Below are 21,037 nucleotides of genomic sequence, written 5' to 3'. Positions count from 1 at the left end.
TAAAGGCACAAACACATGGATTCAAATTGGTAAGCGCATGCCGAAGATGTACGCTACATCGCGACGTAGAGGTCGACCGCGATGGTGAGTTAGGGGTCGCGATGATAAACAACCGAGTTTGTTTTTAAATCGATGTTCAGTGGAAGTATCGTTGCGGATCGTGTTTTTATTGGTTATCCCTGAAGCACTGCATGGAATAAAATTTTCATTTGTTCAGAATTTCGTCTGCAGAGGATTGTATCTATGCTCAAGAGGTTTTGCTGCACTTTAAATTTGATTGTGAAAGACATATTAGTAGAACTAATGAAGAATGTTCCAGCAAATGGGATGAGAGGCAGAAACAACTTCATTATAAGGACGTTTTAAATAGAGAATGGAAGAAAATAGCAACTCAAATGGGAATGTCAGATAAGTTATTCATATTTATTTGAGAACAATACTGTAGCTTATTATTATGTAAAGTAGTGGCGGTTGTAGGGAAGGGGTTTTCGGGCTGAAGTGCCTAAAATCCGGAATTTCTAAAGAAAAAAGAAGCTAGTGTGAATCATATATATGCTTAAAAACTTCGCGCCCCCTCCTCAATTCCGAGATTAATAAAAAAGAATTTCTTCTAAATTCGTTACTGATATAAAGTAAAGAAATACATGTAAAGACAGGCACGTATCCATTGGAAGACAACGTCGAATAATGGAATTGCAGTAACGAAACTTCATTTGGTGAAATTAATACATCCTCCACCTCGAAACCTGAAGACATTCCTATTTTTTATTTTACTGGGAAATGATTTCTCGCTTGAGTGCTGAAAGAGGGTATTTCTTCACAGAAAATTGAAAAAAATGTAAAAGTCTTTTATTTATTTATAGGGATGAACAAGAGATGAGATTCAAATATTTTTGAAAAACAAGAGACGAGACTTTAGCATTTCTCATATCTCGTCTCGCATCCATCCCTATTTATAAACTGTTTGGTCCTTTCAATCTTAAAATGTGTTTTTGCAGTGATTTTTATGCACTGACGGAATAATTTCACACGTATTATCCGCGTAATTTCACACATATTGTCCGGAATAATTTCACACGTATTGTAATTGCACTGTCCGCGTAGTCACGACACCTTCACTAAAAGCCTTACATATCTTCCGTCCCGCTGTAGCGGCGTTTGACCTCAGTTTGAACTCATAAAGCATACACGCCCTTACGACGCTCTGTGGAGATCCCATATTCACTCTGTTTTTACGCAAGTTTACGGTAACTGAACTGCCGCAACCAGGTAGTATGTTGGATATAAGCACACCAACAACTGACCTTCGCGTTATTTCCATCCGCATTCAACTCACGGTTCGAGGGCCAATTGAACACAGATCTCCACAAAAAGAGACAGAACTCTTTTGGTTATCTTTATAGATATAACTGTAGAACCCCTCTAATCCGTCACCTTTGAGACTGAAGATATGATAGGAACACAAGAAAGATCGAATTATCAGGAAATTCAGAAAAATATGGATTTACAATAAAATAAACAATCTCTAAACTCAAAAATGACTGTATTGTTCTCTACAGTATAAACAAACGTACAGTAAGCACTAAAAATTGCACTTTACAGTACAGAAAACACGCACAACGAAAGAAACGGCAAGAGATGACCTATAGCACTAAAGTATTCATGCCATAACAGCAAAGTAAACAGCAATGCCGCGACGGCAGTAAATGACAATGGGCCTCATAAGTCACCGACGAGTCAGAATAAGTTCGGCTCGAGCGCGATCGGATCAACCGGAGTGGCGTAACAGCCGAGGGCGGACGAGAAGGGTACTACTGTAATTAAATTGAAACAATGCAGTTTTTTAAAGTTGCAATCCAATCGTCACAATACTTTTTTCAACCTGCAAATTGCTTGCATAGTAGTGCCATTTACTTACGTCAGGAAGGTAGTGAACATAGCGAAACGAGGGATGTTGACTATTAGTAGTTAAGTGTTACAACAGACTGAAATATTTCCTCTCTCTCTCTCTCTCTCTCTCTCTCTCTCTATATATATATATATATATATATATATATATATATATATATATATATATATATATATATATAGTTGGGTCCTATTGTTGCTAGTCCACATACCACTTGTAGTAATTAATCTGAAAATGTCTTCCTTTTTCCTTCTCAGATGATCTCGGATGCTTTTCAACGGAAGGAACATTTAACCATACGTGGTATTTGCCAGATTCTCCTAGTGCCATAGGAACACGATTTTGGATGTATACTCGCCAGAACCCAACAGACATCGATGAAATTTTGTATTCCGACCCAACAACATTGAAGTCTTCCCATTTTGATCCGAAAAAGAAAACAAAGGTTATCATTCATGAATTTGGTGGAAATGGCAACTCGTCGTGGGTCAACGAAATAAAACACAGATTTCTAGACCAGGTAAGTCAACAATAACTATAAAGTATCATTTCAGATGCTAAAATTATGTACTACGATAGATTCCCAAATTGTAGTCCAATCTTCGAACCGGAAGTGATATATTTATTTGTTTATCAGTTTTCAATATTTAAATAAAGCGGAGAAGAAACCTGAGGATGAGAGTAACATGAAAGGTAATAAAGGTCATCAGTATAGGGGGATTAAATTCTGGACTATATGAGTTCGCAAGGATTGATGTGATATTAGGTGAACAGGCAATAAAATATATGGAAATGTTTTAACCCGACTATCTTACACGTTTCTTATTGGTTGCAGTTTTGCGATTGTCCAAACTTTCTGGTGCATGTATTATAGTAATAGAAGAAAATTGTCACTTTGTGTGTCGATAAAAATAAAAAAAGATAATAATTATGTTTGGGTTACATTTCGTAAGAACATAAGGTATTCGATTCCCGGTAGGGTCACTCCGTCGAAAAAGTGTAATACGCTTTTTCAGGCCAGCCACCCTGAATGAGGTTTTCCTGGGTTTTCCTCATTCACACCAGGCAAATGCTGGGGTGGTACCTAATTTATAGGTCCCAGGCCGTTTCCTTCCTTCCCCAATCCTTTCTTCCTTCCCTTTGCCCGGATTGTCATCCCTCAAATTGTGAAGGGCTAAATGGCCTTAGATGCAGAAAGCCCAGAAATCTAAAAATCCTAATCCTAGAACATAAGGTATATTTTTCTTTCACGCGCTACCCTAAAAGAAATACGTATTTTGGTCACAAGAACGTGGGTGAGGTTCGGAGTTAGAAAATCCAAGTGTGACGTAATGTCACGTGGTATTATCATGGGGTAAAGGTGGAACAAAACAGGCCCTGCAGGGCTTCTAACCCCCTTCGCTCGCTCAGCTATGTTTCGTAACATAAGTAAATAACTTTTTATGTATTATATATTAAGTACAAATTAGTATTATTTATATCTTATTTTAGTGATAAAAGTGTTATGAAAATTTAAAGAAAAACTTTTCTTGGGTCGGGTTTGAACCCACGTCAAGAACATTTTATATTAATAGACCGTTCGCTAATACGCTTGACCAGCAGCAGGCGTTAGATTTGTGCTATATGTATGCTACGTGGCGAGAAACGGATATCTTCTACCAATCAGAACCGTGTATTTAGCTCCTATGACCAGGGTCAAGCGTGATTACAATATATGCGCTGCAATAATGGAGAGAAAACAGAAATGTAGAGCGCAAATTAGTAAGAGTTGAAACTGATCCAAATGTGGTGAAATGGGCCAAAATTTGAGTGCTATCCCATTTTATGAGGGCACAAATTTGTAAAATCCACGGAAGAAATATGTCACTTGATTTCACAATAAGATTGTACAGTCCGCAGCAAAAAACCTGCAACATGAGCGTATAAGTTTATTTTGAAACGACGAAATCTTTTGCTCCAAAATAAGTGTGCAGAGGAGGACGCCGATGTTTCTCCTGGCGTGATTCGTGCCACTTAGACATTATGTTGATTCCCTTGGCTGTTAGGCGTAGTTTCACAATAAACTTATATGCTCATGTTGCAGGATTTTTGCTGCGGACTGTACAACTAATCAAAATATATCGGGATCTTACCTCTTACATGTATAATAAGCTATAAATACGAAATGTAAAGTGTGCTTTTCATCACATTAGTATGTTGGGTACATGACTGGAGAAGCCAAGATGCTGCACTTTTTGATTGGAACATGCCACTTTCTGTGGTCATAGTTTATGTAAAAATGTAACATTTGAGCCGAAATTCCACTTCTAAAACTGTGTAGAACCCCGAAATGGCGGACATTCAAGACGACTGCCATGAGTCACGGTATTGCCTTGTTTAAATAGCTATTGCTTCAACACTACTCATCCGAATTTAATGATTAGTACCGCATTCTCTTAACAATGAAACAGTCCTTCAACTGCATAATTGCGTATATCCGTGTGACGTATGAGAAAAGGGAAATTTTGGGGAAATCGGGAAATTTCTCCGGAAAAAATACCTTTTTTGAAGTTTGGAGAGCCTCAGAGCGACTCCAGGTAAGAGTACGTAATCGCATTGTACCCCGAAAAATGCATTTATTTATTGGTAATGCTTTTGCCAAATAAGATTTTGATATCTTAAATATAGTGACGTGGGAAAAATATTTCCTAATCCTATTTGAAATTAGAAAATATGTATCAGTAGGGAACATTACGATCTAAAATTCCTTGAGCGAATACAATCCATCCAAATCTTATGATTTGTATTCCATTCTCTTTAGAATGATGTAATCTTTCAAATGCAATATTGTTTATGTCCTAATAAAGTACAGGAAAGAGGAAATTTTGGCAAAAGCGTGATATTTCTCCTAAAAATTCCTTTTTTTAAAGACGTTTGGATCCTCTTAGAAAGCTAAAAGTACGCAACCCTAACATGCCGCAAACAATGCGCCAAAGTATTGTTAATGCTTCCTTCAAACATTATTTCGATATCTTATTTAATGACGTCGCGAAACAATATTCTCCAGTCCCTTTGTAAGTAAACCTTATATGCAAAAGATGGAAAATTACGATATAAAATTTCTGGACAGAGTTGGAACCATCCAAATTTTGTGATTAGTACGTCATTCTCTTTAAAATGATGGAATGTTTCAAATGAAATATTACCCATAAACCCATGACCTACGAAAAAGGGGGAAGTTTATGTCCTTTCTTGAATTCTTGCCAATCTATTCAATGTATTCTCTTAAAGCAAGAAGAGCTAATTTCCTTCTGTGTTTCCTGCATAAACTTATACATAATGAGATAGATTCGCCAATATTACTGTCCGAAATATCCCTTCATATTCCGAACAAGAAAATTCGCTCGCAGCCACAAACATTTCATGAACCACCTCAGCGTACTAATGCATTAAATATATCGCCTATTAGGAGAATGTGCACAATATACATAGTATAATAGGTATAGTGTCCAAATAAGGTGCCCTACGTATAAAAAATACTTTGACTACATAGTTTAGCATGTAGAACAGATATTATGTATTCATTTATGTATACTACTGCACACTGCCAATGGGTATATACCTGTTGTGTTAAATATACAATAAATAAATAAATAAAACGGGTTCATGTGAGTCTAATCCGGGGCCCTCATCGGCTTAAGTTTAGAGTTGCCCCTCCAATCTGAAGGTGCCCTTGGACTTTGCAACATACAAAAAGCAGTCCTTAAAGTATTAAAAATTGTTACATTTCACGTAACTTCAGTACTCCGTGGGCTTCACAAAAATTTAAAAGGTTTTCTTCATTATTTTTGCGCATCCGTTACACCTGTTCGCCATATTCGCCATATTTTACAACTACCATGCTGCTGAAACCTTCCGCGAATGCTTCCGCATCCGGCAAATAGTACTAACTTCCACATATCTTTTCTCGTATTAAACATAACTCTCCTGACGAACTTACATTCCTAAACTTCAAATAAAACTTCAAATTATCATTTCTTACCTTATTTCTCCTGTAAATTTTCCTGATTTTTATAAAAAGCGGAGGGGTAACTCTAATCTTAACCCCCGTCATCAGCAGAAGAATAGCCAAATTATCTAAATTCAATACGGCACTTAGAATCAAAACACGAACTTAAATTTTAATAATTTTAATCTTTACAAAGCGACAGTAGATGTAGACATACTTCGTTAAGAAATAAGGATTTCGTTTGTGATGCACTATGCTGCAAATCTTCGTCACTGAATCCTAAAAACCACAAAATAAAACGTGAAAGTTTGTATGACTGATATCAGACAAAAATTTAATACCAATGAAATCTTCGATCAATAATTAATAAAACACCCCTACTGCAAAAAATTTTGTGTGTTTAGAAAAACAGCGAAGATGTGGGTGTCTATACGGTTTAATTTTTCTGGGGCATAATATGAAGATGAAATTATTATGTTTATCCAAATTATACAACTGAATGTTCACTAGTACAGAGATAGTGTAACCTTCTGCAAGGAATAGAAGAACGAAGTTTCTAACTTAATATTCAGTTACCTTTGCACCTACAATTATCATATGAGTTATTTCCACAGTATAAAGTCTTCACCCTCAATATTCTCACTTCTGCAATATGACAGATTTTTGTAGAACTCTTGGAAATTGTTCCGAATCGCTGCAGTTGGTACTCTGCAGAGAACCTGAAGATCTTTATACTTCTTTGTAGATAGCTTAGAAGCACTGATATTGAGACATGGAAGAGATTGACGCAAAACTTCCAAAACATTTCTCTTGAGAAGAACTCTTCCGTGAATTCTTTGTGTAAGGTGGCTTGTCTTTATGCAAATACAAGTCAGATCTTCCTTGGTAACCATGACCTGGTTGATATCTGTCCAATCGATTTTATCTCCCGAATCGAAGCTCTTGACAGATCTAGTGCAAATATCTTCTCAGACACTTTTGAAATCACTAAAAGTCTTCAACACCCTTATTACGAACAATGTAAGGGAAGATCCCCAAAGAGTACGCACTTAGTCTCGAAGAAAAGGGAAATCACCCAGGGTGATAATTTCTATAACAAATCTTTATTCATTCCTTAAGGTCAAAATTGGAGGCAAATATGAAGACAGTGACGCAATAGTTACAACAATAGACGCATTGTTATAAAACAATGCATTTGCTCACTCTTGAAGGACTATGCCTCTAAGAGTACGCAATGTGTCCTCTCCAAAAGTGCGCATTTGCTATCTGAGAATAATACTATTACAAGGCAGCAAACGAAGATCATATTACACAATTCAAAGAAAATTATGACAGAAATACGAAAAGAAGTACAAAGTGTTTTGGTTTTTCAAGAAATTGATATAAATGAATACAAATATAAGTGTAACATCAAAAGTATTCAAATTCTTGATATTAAGGGAAACCAAAAGATAGCCTACAATTAACTTAGGCCTAGATTACAAAATAAAATTGAAATCTGCAATTACAATTAGAATTACAAAATAAAATTGAAAACTGCCAAATTATACCAGAGTATAATTGGCACTGCCTTTGAACTAAATAGAAACTTATACGTACAAATAAAACAAATAGAACATTATAATAAAATTGTGCATCTAAATTCTGACATTTTTATGATCATTAGCAACTGTCACTCTTAAAAACCCCGAGGCCCTCATAATTTGAACAGGCCTCATGCTACCACTTCCTGCAGGCATGACACTGCACCTAATCCTCGATGATGGTTTGCGTCTACTGCTCATTACACCCAGGGCAGAAGTAATTCTCCTCGGATGAAGATCGTGGTTGGTCTGAAGAAACACATCTTCCTTCAGTCTTGACATCAAGTTAATCGTTAGGCCTATTCCTCTTGCAAGCTGCTTCTGTGGATGCTTCAAGTTTGTTTTTGAATGGTGGAAACGTCATCATCTCAGACTTCTTTCCTGCTCTTTTTATTTTCTGTACACCTGAGTGTTTAGGAAGAGGCAGACATGCTGACGATGTACTGCTACTGGTTCATTTGGGACATCTGATGTTGTTGCGCCATTCTCTTCGCTGTCAGCACAGCACAGTTGTTGATCGATCAATGCCAAAAGTTGGAAGTCTACTTCGCTCAAGACGTCAGGATTCAAAGGGTGGATCCCTGTAGCTATCACAAACTCCTAGCTTTCTTAATTGTTGCAATCCCTTCGTATGCAATGTGGATGACGCCGGAAATGTCCTTTTGTGTTATTCTTCCCGCGGGTGATCAATGGTTGTTGACCATCCATTTGTCACATTCAGCTGCAAAGGCAGTCTTCAGAGGTTCAAACCCCTTGTCAAGGGGCTGCAGCATGTGGCTTGCATGCGGAGGAAGAGAAAGAAAGGTAATGTAATTATCCCTATAATACAGCACTGCTTCCAAAGTGCAGTGTGTGGTGTGGTTATCAAAAAGTAGCAACATTTCATCATTCTGAGTTGGCTTCACGAGGTGAAAGAAATGTTTCAACCAATCCAAAAAAAAGTTTGCTGGTTATGTATCCGGAATCTGAGACCAGAGGTAAAGTTCCTTCAGGTCCATCTTCATACAACACTATTTTCATTCTATTTCTGAGAAATATGATGGCTGGAGGCACGTTGGAGACATATAACAGGGAACAGTAATCGTTTGTCCCCTCTCACCAGACACAACTTTACTCACCAGACACAAAAGGTTACCGATTGGCGAAAGTACTTTTGGAATTTTATTTGGGAGAGTTAAAATTCCATTTTCATCCATATTAAACATTCTATGAGAGATAAATTGTTTGTCTTGTAACACTGCCTGAAAGTTGCTGAAGAATATCGTGTATTGAGTTTTGTTGAAGCCAATTATTCTTCCAAGGCTGCATTTCTCCGGTGAGCGCAATGTTATAATTCCTTTTCAAAATGCATATATCCAATTCTTTCCGGCTTTCTTCTTCTCTCTCTTGAAGTTGTGTTGATCTGATTTCTCTCTGCATTATCGAACGCAAGGTCTATCAGTTGTTGGCATGTGATACCGTAAAGCATGGAGTCAAGGTCCCTTACGTGCTGAGCAAATTCCTGTTCTTGCAGAGGGCTGAATGTTGACTTTATCAGTCGCGCGGACGTTGGGACAGTCCCCTGGAAAAATTAAAAGAAAAGGAGCTATAGCTAAACAAAAACCATTAAAAAATCATTGCAGTATGTTAGTTAAGAAACTCTTTTCGGAGGTTAGTTCGCAAGCAGGAGGTTAAAATTTGTAATTTTCTGATCCTGAAAGTAATCATACCCATTTTGTTCTACTTCATTCACTTCAAGAATAGCGTAATTACACATTGCTATAAAGTAAATCATTGGTGATTTCACATTAGTATTGCTTTAGTGAGCCATGTAAATCGCCGGCGATTCACATCTTACCTAGGCCTACCTACTTTCTCGGGCTATGCGAATCAACAGCAATGCACACTGCTAGTGTTTATATTAGAGAAACCTATTCATTTTGCCTCATAGCAACCCCGCAGTGTCAGCATTGGAAAATAATCTGAAAAGGGTGTCTTCTCTGATAGTCTACACAGTCCTCCAAGAGTACGGCATCACCGGTCCCGGAGAGTGCGCGCGTACTCTTGAAGGAAAGAAAATGCGTACTCTTAAAGGAATCGCACTCATTTTACAAATCTATCACAAGTAGTTTCCAGATATGATGGTATTATCTGCTTTATGCCCAAACTTGATTGTGACACCTAATATTTGATACTAAGTTTAGAAACAAAATATATCTATATTCAACTACACACACTAATTAGTGGGAACTCAATTATTACACTGGAAGTATCAAAAATATTTACTTACCAATAAAACGTAGGGCACAGATGCTGGCAGCAGACAACTTGCGTACAACCACCTTTCACACAACGACGCTTCTGCAGGAATACAAACAAACATCGTACAGCTTTGCCAGAGCTGGCAAATTGTTGATCGTACTCTTAGAGGCCGCGTGCTCTTAGAGGAACTTCCCTTATGTATTTGAACGACGAGCTAAACGCAATATCGGCAGCAACTGTGTCTGGAATGAAGTCGCGAAATTGTGCTGTGAACAGTCTCCTTCACTTTGCCTATTCGGTTCGGTCCAAAGAAATAGGTCTACAAAGAAATGCTACGTAAATGTGTAAAATTTGTCAGAACGAAAAATAACATACAAATGATAATATTTTTGTTCTGTCCTGCACATGAATCTGGGAATATTTTCATTTCTTCCATACCGGTACCTTTTTTATTGAGTACTTGCAAATTTTGCTATACACCAGCGTTTCCCAACCTTTTTCAACTTGCGGCACATTATGGGTGTAACTTGAATTCTTGCGGCACACTCATAGATTTTATTATGTTTAAATATAAAATACCATGGTATCTTCTTCTGTGATTACTGATCTCACAGAGAAAAAAGCTCTATCACTGGTTTTTCCCAGTGGTAAATCATTATGCTTATTTTTCACTCTAATTTAAAATAGAAAACAACTGCAATGAAATTTTGGACTTAGGGTTTTAAAAATACGCTTTCTTTTTCGAAAACTGCATCCAAACTTTCACTAACAAGGAAGATCACTAAATAACGAACGAACAAACAAATCTCTTGTACTTTTAAAACAGAAATGTAGGTGTATGCATGTTTGTTTTGTCGAAAGGATTGAATATTTTAAAATTTGAAGTTACGAAATAGTCTGTAACAATAAAGAAGCAATAATGGTCATAATGTCATAACAATGATAACAAATACCTTTTTCAGTATTAAAAATGTACAGAAAAATAACGCGGTATGAAACTTAAAATTGTAGGTTCATATTAGAGATTCATAGTAATGTGAAATACAAATATACATTTTCCCCTACGTCCTGCAATTTAATTGCTATAGAACTAACAATTTTGTTTCGATTTACTTGCGGCACACCAGCGGCCCATTCACGCCACACCAGTGTGCCGCGGCACACCAGTTGGGAAATGCTGCAATACATCATCTGGCCATACATTTGCATTACATACAGTATGAAACTCATTTTCTTGTACACTTACATAAAATGAAGAGTAACTGTTATGCTTGGTCTTTAGTTTTACGCACTTTCCAACTTCAATATTTACACTATCTTTCACGGACTCACTAAAATCATTACAAAAAAGAGTTAGGTCAAGCCGTGCAACGAATAAAGGAGCCACACGAGAAGGTTTCTTATTGGCCTTCAGCTTATCTGTGTTCCTAATAATAATAATAATAATAATAATAATAATAATAATAATAATAATAATAATAATAATAATAATAATAAAGAGTGTTAAGTTTTCCATGTATATAAGTGTACTATACCAACTTCATGTCCATTTTCCTCACAATTTTGGTAATTGTTCTAAATTTGCGTATGCTCTGGGCGCCTCACCTCTATAGCACGAGACGTACGGTGGCTCAGTCCTCAACAGTAGATCACTCACCTCTGTTGCAAAGAGTCCCTGATTCGATCCCAGAGTCATCAGAGTTTATGGTAAACGACATTGTATTAATTGGCTTTCTTCCATTTCCCCATCCCCTTCCTTTAGTCTTAAGGTGGATCACCACCCGGAACTCAGTACATATTTTTAGCTCATTTCCTTAACTACTGCGCAATGAAACGTTACATATTATAAGAATTGTACTATAAGATAGAGTAATGTTTCAGCTACAGCACAAGACACTGATTCATTTGGTTGTGTCTTCTGATATCGAAAAAGGTAACAAATAAAGGAAAATATTTGATTCGTTTTACAATGAGCACACAAGATGGCACTTGCTGTTAGATCTTACTAGAGGTGCTCAGTTTTATGAAATGTTTATTTGTATGTGTAAAGTATTTTAAAGTAATGATCTTATTACGAAATAGATATATTGTTTGACTGTTTTTCGTGTTATGTTTCACATTTTATTTCAATATTAATCTATATTTAAGGAAATAGATTTTGAGAAGAAACTTGCGCTGAACGCCATAATGCGTTGTGTCCAAATTTGTACTTTTACTGTAGTAATCACAATAAGAAAATTCCTGGATTCTAGCGTTGCAGTTTGAGAAGCGAGATTGTGGTAAGGGTCGAAAACTAATTTTTCCATGAAGTATCCATACAGAATTCCATGATTACTCCCTTTATTATCCTACATCAGTAAATACTCGACACTATCTGGCAACGCCGCACTGTTCAAACAGCGTTTTGCGTAGCACCGAGAACACCTAGTGATCCACCTTAATGGAATAATCTTGGGATGTGAAACAAATTAATTTCAGTTCACATGTCGCGCAGTCGAATGAGAAATATATATTTTCGTAGTTTGTAATCTGCATTTCTGTACGTCCCTCGTATAATTGATACTTTTCCTTCCTCCAGGATGATTACAACGTTCTTGTCGTGGACTGGGCAGACGGTGCAGCATATCCTGATGTGTGGCAAGCAGCAACGAACGCCGAACTCGTAGCGAGACAACTGGCAATTCTTCTCAAGCATATGATGCTTCTGGGAAACGAACCGAAGGACATGCACTTGGTTGGATTTAGTCTGGGAAGTCAAGTAGCAGGCTTCACTGGAGCTCGAACCCAATACCTTGGGTTTAAGGTCGGTATGATTACCGGTACGTTCAACATTGTTTAATAATAATAACAATAATAATAATATAAGTAGTAGCAACACGTGTATACCACATTGACAAGTTTGGTTTGTTTGGCCTGATATTTTCTCAATTATTATTGAAACCGAAGTTGTCGTAGAGTTTCTCCGGTTTTGACAGAGATATTAGAGGAGAGATGAAATACAATACACTGTAAAAAATCAGATGTTGAAACAACACAAAATGACTACTAGTTCAGCGTATTACTTGTGTGTTAATTCAGCACCAAGCACATCGCCTTCCGAGCATATCAGAAATAACTCGTTACTATATGAGAGAATTTGCATTGGTATTTATCGTTTAATATGAGCAAAGTTTTGCGAAATATATTTGGCACTTATGCCAAGTAACGAATAATGTTCTGTTTTCTGTAATCGGTCACAATAATATTGTTGTAAACCTGTGAATCGTCTGACAACAGTTACATAGACAACAGTTCTGCTATCTTCTGTTCATATGTGCTAAGACTCAAAAATAACAAATAAAGAAAATAGATGAAAGCATTGCTATCTGTGCAACTGTTTCCAGATGATTCACACGTTTACAACAATATTATTGTAACCGATTACAGAAAGCATAGAATGTGATTAGTTACTTGCCACAAATGCGAAATATATCTCGCAAAGCTTTGCTCATACCAAACAGTTAAAACCAATGCAAATACTCACAGCCAGTAGCGAGGTATTTCTGATATGCTCTGAAGGAAATGTGCTTGCTGTTGAATTGACACACAAGTAGCACACTAAAGTGGTAGTCATTTTGTATTGTTTCAACACCTCATTTTTTGCTGTGTATTGGGACCTTAAATAATTGGAGACACCCGCTTCTCGCTATTTATTATCGTTTCAACTTGTTAGGGCAGTAAATGCTTAGTTTTAATAACATGCTGATTTGTACGAGGCAAAAATAGAAAAAGAACAGAAGTCGATTAATCTTGATAATATTCAGTATGATCAATGTGGTTAAGAGAAAATAAAAATGAAAAGTTTGGTGGATTATATAATTATATTATTGTTGTAATTTTTTTCCAATATATATAGTGGCCGTCATAAATTAAGTAACAAAAGGATACTCAAGTAAGGAAAGTAAATGCATGCTGATGAACAAACTGCTATTGAAATTTAAAAAGCACCTATTTTACGCCATACAGCAAGATAAACAATCAAATGAAAGTACACTCGTTGGCAAAAAATGATGCTGGACGTAGGTGGCACTGAAACTGAGAAACGCTGAAGCAGCAAAAGTATGGTTTGCTGACACTAATAAGGTACATGATCATCACGCATAGCAATACTGGATTCACAACGTCGTCTCATGCTCGTAATAAGTGTTTGTACCAGCTCATTTGGTATCTGGGTCCATTGTTGACGAAGAGCCCATTGAAGATCTTGGAGAGTTCGTAGAGGGAGTACAGGGCTTGCAATATGTCGTCCTACCACATGTGTTCGATCCGGTTAAGGTCAGTGGACCTCGACGTCCACTCCATTCGTTGAACATGGTGTTGCTCCAAGTACTGATCGACCAGTTGTTCTCTATGGGGACGAGCATTATCGTCCTGTAGAATGAATCCCTGACCTCTAGGAATTGCGAAGGGTACAACGTGACGATCCAGAACATCATCCCTATAGCACTGAGCTCTCATTGTGCCACAAGGGAGAATATACAGATTTGTACGTCTTCCAAGTGAGATGCCACTCCACACAAGCACACCTGCACCACCATATGTATCCTTTTGAAGAACATTGGATGGATGGTAATGGATTCCTGTTTCTCACCACACTAATTTGCGTCGAGAATCATTGTCTAGAGAAAATTTAGACTCATCAGTAAAGAAAACCGACTGCCATTGCTCTGGGGTTCAATTCGCATGCGCTTTTGTCCAATTTAATCGCTGCCTCTTGTGACACCGGGTAAGAGCTATGCACACCACTGGTCTTTTGTTATATAACCTACCTTCATGAAGTCGCCTGCGTACTGTATTCGTTGCTAGGGGACGTCCAGTACCAGCAACAGCCTCCACACGCACTTGAGTTGCTGTTGCAGACCTGTTTCTTCGACTTGTCAAACGGATATATCGATAATCCCTGGCCGATGTCACATGCAGTCGACAGCCACTTAACTTCTCGAAGATTTTGCGTTCCCTGGAACTTGCTCCATAACTTCCTGATCACTGCTCGATCGACATTAAGCCACCGGACTACGGTCGGCCTGACGCTGTCCTGCTTCCAATCGACCGATGGTACGCCAGCGTAATTCATCCGGTAAATGATGCCTCCCTCGTTGCCATATTCGCCTGTTTCACTCCACTAGACTTGCCTCTGCACTCTACACACACTGTCAGCCAACAATTCCGTGAACTCAGGTAGTCCTCGTCCGTTACCTATTTATTTACGAAGTGGTGTGAGGGCAGCATAATCGCGAGTTCTTCCTCACAGTCTTTCCCCGATCATTCATCAATGCTCGATGTATTATGACATCCATTTTCTCTGCATTTCATCACCCCCGCCCACGGCATTTTTTTTATTGTACGGTTTGTCTCTGTTGCTTAATTTATGACGGTCTGTGTATTTAAAGGTGTGAGAGATAATATTGGCACAGAGAATAGTAAGAATTTACGATGAAGAAATAATTGGCAAAGAAACCCAATTTTTACAAAATGAAAAACTATTGAAAGCTTTCGAAATGTGGATGTGGAGAAGAATTGAGAGAATTAGCTGGAACGAATGGAAAGCGAATGAGATGATGAAAAGAACAATTTTAGATGTTATTGATAAAAAGAAGTGAAACTGGTCTGGACATTGGTTAAGAAGGATCTGTATCATGAGGGACGTGCTAGAGGGTATGGTGGTAGAAAAAAGAGGGAGGGACGAAGGAGGCTACAATGGCAGAATACCTATAAAAATAATGATGATATTAAAATACAATTAGCATACGATAATCAAAACATTGAATTTATGCTGGACGCAAGAGCGTTAGTTTCAGCAATTGGTTTGAATCAGTGGAGAAAATGGTCTCCACATAGATCACATTTCTGTTCACTTCACGGTCATCAGCCTAACGCCTCCTCACACTGATCAAACTCCTGATGGGCACGGTCGTCAGTCTAATGCCTCAAACAGATCGAACTACTGATGGGCTTCACTTCACGGTAGTTAGCCCAATGCCTCAGACAGATCGAACTCCTGATGTTCTTCACTTCAGGGTCGTCAGCCAAACTCTTCAGACTGATCGAACTCCTGATGGGCTTCACTTCACGGTCGTCAGCCTAAATCTTCAGAGTGATCGAACTGCAGATGGGCTTCACTTCACGGTCATCAGCCTAACTCTTCAGACAGATCGAACTCCTGATGGGCTTCACTTCACGGTCGTCAGCCTAACGCCCCTGACTGCTCTACTAAACCAACCTCATCAGAAATTAAATAATGAAATAAAATTAAAGACAAAATTATTGTCCTTTATATGACCATAAGCCATCTTTCTCGTACAGGGTGTCCGAAAAGCCCACGTACCCCTACGTTTGAGTATCATATGGAACGATGTCAGTGTAAATTTATTTGTCGTATTGGCAACAGTGTTTTCATGATAATAAACACCGTTGTCTAGTACCCCTGCTTAGTCACGTGAAGCCTTTCAGTTTCCGAAGTCGTGGTTGATATGAATGGTTGCAGAGTTATACGATTGAAGAACATGTGTGTGAGTTAAAGTAACCAGAGTTATAACTAGCAAAAATGAGACGCATATTGATCGAGGGGTCGATATTGTCAACCTTTGATTTGTAGATGGCATTGGACGCCAGCAATGCTTTCAACTTGTAAAATAAACAAGTAACACATTGAAAAGTTCCAAGCACTCAAGAGCATTAAAAAGTTCCACACGTAGCCTAAAATGAAATGAAACGAAAATTTTTAGTATAATGCCCCAGGGTTATGGCCTTTAGGCTAAAGAAGTCGAGTGATTGCCCTGTCCCCAAATCGAACCCGGGACCATGTGCACCATAGACACCAGAAAAAGAGAAACTATTCGATTGATAAAAGCACCAATTATTGCGTATGTTATTGAGATATGTAATGTTTCTAAGTGCTACAAAAAGAAAAGATTTCATTTGCTTTATCTATTAATGTTAAATAAGTCTATTGTGTTGAAGAAGTAGCAGAAAGCTGGGGTAAATACAAATCATAGGGCAAACCTAATTTCAAGGGTACACATCTCTTATCGTGAGTTCCATCGGAAGATTTGCTTCTTCCCTGGAAATCGTTCCACCTGACCAATTAGCCATACTTGATTTTTCCACGCGAGAGGATACGCCCTCTCACCACGTGCTTGTCATAGTTGAGTTGATTTTGAGTTTAACGTCCCGTTCAGCAGCGAGGGTATATGAGACGTGGACCTACTGATTAACATGGAATCCGAACCGCATGAGCTCCCGCCAGGAATCAAACCCCCGCCAAAGGCGCGTACGCTAACCGCTTAGCCACGGAGGAGCTCATGCTTGTCATAGTTGTTACCAGTGCCAGCCACTGGGCGGTAAGAGGGTACACTCATTTCAAGGGTACACATTTTAATCAGTGCTCCACTAGTTTACAGACCAGTCAACATGAACACCTTTAAAAGCATTACAAAGCTACGTACAACTATTGCTTTGATCATTTCTTTGAAAGACTAATGTTTTTAAATACTTTTAATTTCTAAATTGTTCCCAAATACCTGATACAGTAAAACCTGTCTTTAACAGAATCGAACGGGACTTGCAAAACTTTTCCGTTAAAGATAGGTTTCCGGTTAACGAAGATAGACCTATGCAAAAAGAAATGCATGCATATAATGGACATACAGATAAAATAAGATACTGTACTATCTTGGTCAATTTCCAGTATTTATTTCTCCTACGAATTAATACACACAAAACTTACAAAAAAAAAAAAAAAAAAAAAAGCACACACGTTAACTTAATTTTTCCAGTAGTCAGGAGTTATCTATACATGTCGCTGCTTGTCTGATCAACTTTACACAAAGGCTTTAGCCTGGGAAACCACGCTAAGCATATGAGCACATAAGGCAAATGTTGCAGTTCCTTTAAACTTTTATCAGAATCTTGATAAATCTTTAGCCTACATTCCCCTTCCAACTCAATGCCTTATTTCTCTTCTTCCTCCATCTTCTCTTCTCCTTTCAGACTTTCCGTATAATTCTCAATTAAAGCATGTATAGCCGTTGTGTCTACTTCGGTTTGCACATCACTGTCTGTTTTGCTGAAAACATATCTAACCTCTCATATGGTGTCTACAAACTTTCTAAATGCTGCAGTCTGATTCTTGAAATTTTCCGTTAAGAGGCATATTTTGATTTCCGTTGTCCGCGTAATGAAGTTTCCGCTTAATGAAGGGAATTTAACACGATTTTCGTCAGTAAATTTATGAGACTCTGAAATATTTCCGTTTAATACAAATTTCCGTTTAATAAAGTGTCCGTTGAAGACAGGGTTTACTGTATCAAAGAAAATGTCGGCATGTAAAAGCAAATATACAACATGAACAAATATGTTGCTTGAGTTTTACCTTGCTGTTCCTGTTTCGGTTTTCCATGGATGCAGTAGCTCCTTTCCATTAAAATTATTCACAATATGAGTAGTTTTTGGCTTTCATTTCTGAGAGATTAGTCTGTATACTCTGAGAAAGCATCGGTAGACGTGAAACGTAAACAATACAAAAGCATCTAGCTATCAAATTTTACAATATTTTCACACAACGGTCTAGTCCTACACTTACGATTTAAAAAGAAGTTCACATTAATATATTTCTAAAACAATTATGTTACCACTTTAAATTCGTGAAAAAAATGGTGTGTGCTAATTATTCAAAAGAGATAGGGCAAAATACAGGGTGTTTCGAAACAATACCGATAACGTTTGGGAGGTGATTCCTGACACCAAGATAAAACAAAAAGTATAGACCAACCTGGGTGCGCAACTGCTTCCTTTCGGAGTTATAGGCTGCCGAAAACATGAGAAAGTGAACTTTAAAGGTCCATACCTCCACAACTGTGGGACCTACCGTAGTCGGGTCAAGACTTCACTTAGGAACTAATATGTGCTCTATCCAAAAATACAGTTTGAGAATCCTGTGGTACTCACGCAACAATTTTTTATAGAGACAATTTGGCTATGGGCATATAACTTGAAGTATTCACCAACTGCCTCTATAAAAATTGTTACGGAAGTACCGCAGAATTCTGAAACATGGATATTTGGATAGGACACATATTAGTTCCTAAGAGAAGTCTTAACCCGACTACGGTAGGTTCCATGGTTTTGAAGCTATGGACCTTTAAAGTTCTTTTTTTTTATGTTTTCGGCAGCCTATAACTCGGAAGGGAAGCATTTGTGCACCCAGACTTGTCTACACTTGTCTGTACTTTTCGTCTTATCTTGGTGTCAAGAATTACATCCGAAACGTTGTCGGTGTTGTTTTGGAACACCCTGTATATCAATTGATATATCTCATTAAGCAGAACAAAACGAGGTGAGGTTGAATCCTTATTTATAGGTTTTTTTATAAAATGTACAAAAGCGAATTTTTACAACAACAAAAAAAAAAAAAAATGCTATTCGTGGCCAACAATAGGAAACTCAATAACACGGTACCTATATTAGAGTGAAACTGATTCTAAAACATATCGCTAAAGTTTTTCAATATTACCTCTTCAGCTTTAAGGAGATTAAATAGGAATTTTGCTTTAAAAAAAATTAGAATTGTATTTCTAATAATGGATCTTTTTGAACTGGGATCACATTAGTCTTTCCGCCCCAGACAAGGTGCTGATAACAAGTATAACACGCATGTGAAAGTGGTCACTTTAAAAATGAAATGATTTTTTTGAGTTTTACGTCCTACGGTTATGCCGGTTAGGCTAAAGGAGACGGTGATTATGAGAAATGAGTGAAATGGTGGAATGAAGAAAGTGGGAGGAAACGGGAGAACCACGGGAAAACCCAGGAGCACGATGTTTGTCCACCACAAAATCCACACTGCGCGAGCTGGGATCGAACCAGGGACCCCAAGCACCAGAGGTGAACGCTCTACCACTGAGCCTCCGCGGCCCCATGTGGTCACTTTAAGTTTGACTAACTGATCAGAGGGTGATGTGGGCATTCACGTGGAACGATCTCCAGTGAAGAAGCAAATCATCTGTTGGAAGTCACGATAAGAGATGTGTACTCCTGAAATGAGGTTTACCCTAATTATCTATATTTTTCCTTACCGCTGTACAAGTTTAGATTTTCCAACTAGCACCGCTGGAATGCAGTGATTTTTTTCGTGTACGAGACGGGGTCAAGTCAAGTCAAGTTATGTCAGTTTTCCGTCTTATATGAGATGGAAGGATATTATGCTTCTGCTACTTTATCCAGAGATTTGTATTTGGTGTGTATAGGTAAAGATGCCAGGAACAATATGTGTTGTGTGAATATTGTGGTCTGACAAGGAACATTCGCGAAGTGTCCCCCTCAGGTTTAGTGCAAAATTGATTCAGATGCAAAGTTCTCCGCGGCCCAATGTATTGTACTAATTTTAGCGGCCCATACCGGTAATTTGCATATTTATTGGCCTTCATATCCGGAATTCAATCATTCACCACTATAACGCTCGAACTCAAAATTGCTTTTATTTTTATTTTTATTTTTATTTTTCTTTATTTTTTTTAAAGATGTAAGTGAACATGTGCAAATGACACCTCAAATTCACGTACAATTTTCTCGGAAACTCACTGGTGTAGAGAATGTTACCGTAGCTTGTACCGTTTGGAAGGTATTACATGTTAAATATCGTCAGGCACTTCGCGAATTGACATTGCAAAGTAATATCAGTTACACTTACGTTTTTGATGTTGAAAAATCAAAACACTTTCTAACTGGAAAAATACTGTAGGTATAAACAAACTCTTTACAACATTGGTGTCATAATCTTATTATATTTCTGTGAATGGTTGTTATTACTTCCATGTTATACTATAACAAGAAAGTGTTGTATTAGGTCAAAATGCGTAATGTAAATCCAGATACGACCAAATTTGGGTGAATACCTACCATTTCCGTATTGATGCCTGTGTGTTTGTATGTATGTACGTTCAGATAATATTTCGTCAACGAGAAATCACGTAAAGGCTTACATATAGACACGAAGCCCTGCACAACTTTCTATTTTGTTCAATATTCGTGAAGTGCCTGACATTTAATATGCAATACCTTCCAAACGGTACAAGCTACGGTAAGACTCACTACACCAATTCATTTCCGAGAAAATTGTACATGAATTTGATGTATCACTTGCACCTATTCCCATTTGAAAGACCGAAAGTTGAATCCAAAATAGCGGATCCAAGATGGCGGCTGGGGCGGGTAACGTGTGTCAGAGAAGCAGTACTTGATCTAATTTGTTCTGTATATGCCCACATTCATTTCCAGTTA

The 21,037-nt window shown here is 37.8% G+C and overlaps 1 protein-coding gene across 2 annotated transcripts in view; it reads left to right on the top strand.

The window, feature by feature from the left end:
* The window catches only part of LOC145672947 (inactive pancreatic lipase-related protein 1-like), a 144,079-nt gene that overhangs the window by 25,929 nt on the left and 97,113 nt on the right, over positions 1-21,037 (top strand). For both annotated transcript variants that reach the window (XM_081742195.1, XM_081742197.1), the window contains exons 3-4: positions 2,167-2,429; positions 12,300-12,540. In XM_081742195.1, the coding sequence (XP_081598321.1) occupies positions 2,167-2,429; positions 12,300-12,540 (504 nt within the window). The remainder of the gene's footprint in view (positions 1-2,166; positions 2,430-12,299; positions 12,541-21,037) is intronic.

Source organism: Thermobia domestica, chromosome 16, assembly GCF_964235325.1.
Source record: "Thermobia domestica chromosome 16, izTheDome1.hap1.1, whole genome shotgun sequence".
NCBI lineage: Eukaryota > Metazoa > Arthropoda > Insecta > Zygentoma > Lepismatidae > Thermobia > Thermobia domestica.
The sequence above is the reverse complement of the archived record's forward strand: the minus strand, read 5'-3'. Positions and strand labels throughout refer to the sequence as shown.